Source organism: Austrofundulus limnaeus, unplaced genomic scaffold, assembly GCF_001266775.1.
Source record: "Austrofundulus limnaeus strain Quisiro unplaced genomic scaffold, Austrofundulus_limnaeus-1.0 Scaffold169, whole genome shotgun sequence".
Lineage (NCBI taxonomy): Eukaryota > Metazoa > Chordata > Actinopteri > Cyprinodontiformes > Rivulidae > Austrofundulus > Austrofundulus limnaeus.
In genome coordinates this window covers 637305-638900 of record NW_013952571.1, presented here as the reverse complement: position 1 = coordinate 638900, position 1596 = coordinate 637305, and the positions used below count along the sequence as shown (strand labels likewise).

The following is a 1596-nucleotide window of genomic DNA, read 5'->3' as shown; positions in this document are numbered from 1 at the left end:
GTGTGTGTGTGTGTGTGTGTGTGTGTGTGTGTGTGTGTGTGTCAGGCTACAGGAACTGATCACGCTACGTAACCTGGAACAGAAACCAATGAAAAGTCTGCTGCTGGACATAGACTTCAGGTAACTTCATGTTTGTTGCTTTATTTAAACATTTAGCTTCTGACTGCAGAGGTTTCAAGCAGGAAAATGAAACATGCAGAAGTTTATATAAAAGATAAGATACAATTAAAATGATTAATATGGAAACATTCTTTTGAAAAATAACATGAGCAGCAGCTGTGTGAAGAACCGAGAACAAACAAACAATCATCACTATTGCCCCCCTGAGTCAATACTTTGTGGAGCCACCTTTTGCTGCAATGACAGCTGCAAGTCTTTCAGTGTATGTCTCCACCAGCTTTGCACATCTAGTGACGGAAAATTTTGCCCATTTTTCTTTGCTAAACCACTCAAGCTCAGTCAGATTAGACGGGGAGCGTTTGTGAACAGCAGTTTTCAGAACTTGCCACAAATACTCGATTGGGTTTAAGTCTGGACTTCAACTGGGCCATTCAAGCACATGAAAATATTTTATTTTAAACCACTCTATTGTAGCCCTGCCTTTATGTTGAGGGTCGTTGTCCTGCTGCAGAGGCGATTGCTCTGAGACTGCAAGGGAAGCTCAGCTTCCACTAAAATGTAAAAAAAAAAAAAGATCGTATACAGTATATACTGTTGTGTGTTCATGTCATTGACTAAATATGCACTATAACGTGCTCAACTTTTGTTCAGAATCATCTTCTTATCACTGGTAACGATGCAGCTTTCCTCTCCCTCATTCCCACAGCTTCACAGTGCTTTAAACAGTCAGACGCTGAGAGTCCACAGAGTTCAATAGTGAAGCAAAGACTGCAGTAAAACGAGACGAGTCATTGGATAAATGCTGGCTTTGTCCCGCCCATCAGACGCTGAGCGTCTCTGGGGGTCTAAGGGGCAGGGGGCTGGGTTGGACGCTCGTTGTCTGCATGATGATTGGATGATCTGTCAGAGGCTGAATCCCTTTTTGATTGACAGCAAAATGAGCGAATCAGTGATAGTTTTGGTTTAAACATGCATGGTAGCAGTTTTTAGTTTCGTTTCTGTTCTGAGTTGAATCTGAGACTTTATTAATCCAATTAGCTACATTTTCTTTGTAAAAAAACAACTAGTGACAAATCGAGCTTCTATTTCTGGTGCTATTTCTGTAGCTGCTTATGTTTGGTGAGAGACTTCTATCACTCTTTCTGACGTCTATCACAGTTTCTGTCCAGCAGGTGCTGCTGAGCCCTTCCACCGTCACAAAGCACATCACAGACAGACACACTTCACATTAGCCTCACACCAGTAACAAGCTGCACACAATGGCAGACAGTTTGAATGTTGTGGACCAGATTTTGACGAAGCCGTTTGATACAGTCTTGTTTACAGAGAAAAACTTAAGAGTTAAACAGCAGGGCTGATCAACTCCTCAGATTAATTTGGTGCAAAAGGTGGAGAAACGTAAGATTAAAATAAAACATTTTTATTGGTCCCACAGTGGGGAAATAACAGGTCTTTTCAGCTGTCCTGGTATAACAA

The 1596-nt window shown here is 41.5% G+C and overlaps 1 protein-coding gene across 1 annotated transcript in view; it reads left to right on the top strand.

The window, feature by feature from the left end:
- The window catches only part of zcchc4 (zinc finger, CCHC domain containing 4), a gene marked incomplete at its 3' end in the record, with an annotated part of 21104 nt that overhangs the window by 8326 nt on the left and 11182 nt on the right, over positions 1–1596 (top strand). Inside the window, 1 exon segment of the mRNA XM_014017477.1 lies at positions 46–120. Within this exon segment, the coding sequence (XP_013872931.1) occupies positions 46–120 (75 nt within the window).